At 34.8% G+C, this 2,780-nt stretch overlaps 1 protein-coding gene across 1 annotated transcript in view; it reads right to left on the bottom strand.

Moving 5' to 3' along the window:
- Positions 1 to 883: 883 nt before the first annotated feature.
- LOC104164121 (integrin alpha-V) overlaps positions 884 to 2,780 on the bottom strand; it is a gene marked incomplete at its 5' end in the record, with an annotated part of 14,395 nt that continues 12,498 nt past the window's right edge. Inside the window, 4 exons of the mRNA XM_009703353.1 lie at positions 884 to 979; positions 1,352 to 1,474; positions 2,513 to 2,620; positions 2,725 to 2,779. Coding sequence (XP_009701655.1) covers positions 884 to 979; positions 1,352 to 1,474; positions 2,513 to 2,620; positions 2,725 to 2,779 — 382 coding nt within the window. The remainder of the gene's footprint in view (positions 980 to 1,351; positions 1,475 to 2,512; positions 2,621 to 2,724; position 2,780) is intronic.

The raw sequence follows: 2,780 nt of genomic DNA, 5'->3' as shown, positions 1-2,780 counted from the left end.
GCTTCCTTACAGTGCATCAGGTAACCTGTCACAAAGTATTCCCTCCATTGTTCTGCCAGAAACTAAATTCAACCCAAGTAATATACAGACTTAACTTTAAACCCTGTGGAGGTTTGACTTGTGAACATAAAGGCTACGGGTTTTTCTCATCAGACATGTCTGTTGGCAGCCACAGTCCAACATCTTGTCCCTGGCAGTACCTGAATGGATCCACACTGCCAACCTAGGACCTGGAGAACAGTATTTGTAAAGTCTAGAGGGAAACCCCAAGACAGATGACTGAGCAGGAAGGGGAACAGGCATGCAGAATAGGTATTCGATATGAATGATTCCACTGAATAATCTCTTCCATATTTTTTGAGCAGGAGGAAAATCATCAGCAGAATTAATGGGTCAAAGACTATTCTTCAGTTTTGTAAAACAAGCTATCTTAATTTTTTGTGCAATTAGCTTTCAGGAGCTAGGAAATGAAATGTAGTGTACTTCCAACAAAAATCAATCAAAACTAAATGTGTAATCCAGGAAGTCTCTATGGAAGCTGTTGGATTCAAGAGCAAACACAGAATCTGTGGTGGAATTCATGTAAAGTCGGTCCGTGAATCAAAAAAGATGATGTCTCCTACATCCCAAAAAGCAAAATCATAGCACTACATATTACTTTTTCACACAGAAATCAGTGCAGATGCGTTAGTCACATGTATAAACATAATTAATACAAAAAAGAGGATTTAAATATATTGTTCTTATTTTGTACATGCTGATACCTTCTGAGACCAGCAGCTTTGCAGTCATGAGTGTTTTTTCCTTTAAGGGGGAAACCAATATTCATAACCAAGATGTAGGCATTTTAAAATTTCAGAATGTCTTACAGATAAAACTCTGCTTAAGCTTCTGACGTTCCTTCCCCATTCTCATGTGGTTGCAGTTGTTCTCTTTCTTGTTCTTCCTGAGGTGGTCTCACACGTTTGAAAAAGCCCATCTGTGATTCAGAGAACAATAAAGAAATTGCATTGTGATTTTCAAAACATACGCACATCCCTTCTCTTTCCTTATTGATCAGATCTTAACTCTTTTTTTTTTTTCCCTCCTACTCTCTTTTTCCTTATTTTTGACCTCCAAAGCCAATAAATATCAGCTGAAAAAATTAAACTGAGTAACTTGGCACAATCACAGACATCCTCTTCTATTCAACTTCTTCCTGACAAAGCTGAAAAGTTTTTACAGTTATCCAAAACCTTAACTGATTCAGGCGATTAGGGGACCAAAGTATTTCTGCAAGCTGCTGGTATTATTTGAAGTAATACAACACTAGTAGGGAAAACAATACAAAAAACCCAAATACAGTACTTACCCGGTACATAACAAACACTAGAACAGCCAAAAGCAATAATCCTGCTAGGACAGCCAAAATTATAACCCATACCGGCACAGGCATAGGCTGTGGTTGAATGCCCCATGTAATATTTGTAGTAACCTAATAGAAAAACAGAGTAAATCACACTTTGCACAGCAGTGATAAACTACCTGAATGAACTTGGCCTAAGTCTAGTATTCTATATTCTTTATTCTATAGTGTTTAAAATAATCTTAATCCAGCATAAATTACTTTTTCTCTCCAATGTGAGTAAACAGCTATAGATTAATAGTGCCATAAAGACTTCACTGACCCAAATTTAATAGCATTTTAAAATTAAATAACAAAAGGGGGTTGGGGTTTTTTTAGTTTCATTGGTTGGGTTTCATTTTTATGCAATCAGTGATACCATGGCAACATGTATTCTGTAATGCTTGATGATTTTCAGTAAAACTGTAGGAATCTGGAAATATTTGGGAATTAGAGAAATAAAATTAAGAGCTTTTCCTTTTTTTTCTTAAAAGGCAGTATTCCTTGAAACAAAAATCAACTCCACAAGGCTTAGGAGAGAAAAAACAGTTAATAATAGGCATTAGACACCATATTCAAAAATAAACTAATCACAATCCTTTTCAACCCCTTTCTTAAGATCTTTTATGCCATAGAGCCTACCAAAAACTTGACTTGGCAGCCCAAATAAAAGGCCTGTATCTTCCTTTCTGTTTGCACCCTGTCTCCTTTCTCTTTGAAACTCTCTAGGGGACAGATGGTCTTTTTGTTCCACATTCACGTAGTACTTCATATAATATCATAAAGGTCCATTATTCAGGCTCTAAGTGCTACTACAGTAGAAGACATTTTTCAAGTAAAATATTTCTCTAACAACAATGACATTAACAAGAACATTAGGATGTTCACCATAATATTTTTCATTTTCAGTTAAGTCTTTAAAGCTACAAATATTGTTAACTCTAGTTTTAGGACAAAAATTCTTGTTTTACCCTCAATTGTGTGTGTATAACTGAAATTAATATATGAATATTATTTCATAAAATATTTCATAAAATTACAATTATACCAAGCCTCAAAAACGCTTGGTTTTGTATTAATTTCCAAGTAATTATGTATGGTAACTCAAGCTGGATGTAAATTACTTACTACTGTAGAATTGTGGATATCTTCAAAGGAAAGGTTCTTATAAGGAAACTCTATAACATTGAAAGAAGCAGATGATTTGAGAGAATAGGAGTGATTCTGATTTTCTTTCTGTGTAACAAAAAACAAAATTAGTATTGCATGTGGATACAAGAATCACTTTTTTTCAGAAGCAGTGTTTCAGAATCAGGGACAGAATATTCAGAGTAACTCACATTCATGAAAGTTTGGGTCCAAAGGCGTGATTTTAAATACAGTAGCGCACTCTTTT

This window comes from Cariama cristata, unplaced genomic scaffold (genome assembly GCF_000690535.1).
Source record: "Cariama cristata isolate BGI_N322 unplaced genomic scaffold, ASM69053v1 scaffold8047, whole genome shotgun sequence".
In the NCBI taxonomy this organism is placed as follows: Eukaryota; Metazoa; Chordata; class Aves; order Cariamiformes; family Cariamidae; genus Cariama; species Cariama cristata.
This window is presented reverse-complemented; position numbering and strand designations above follow the sequence as displayed.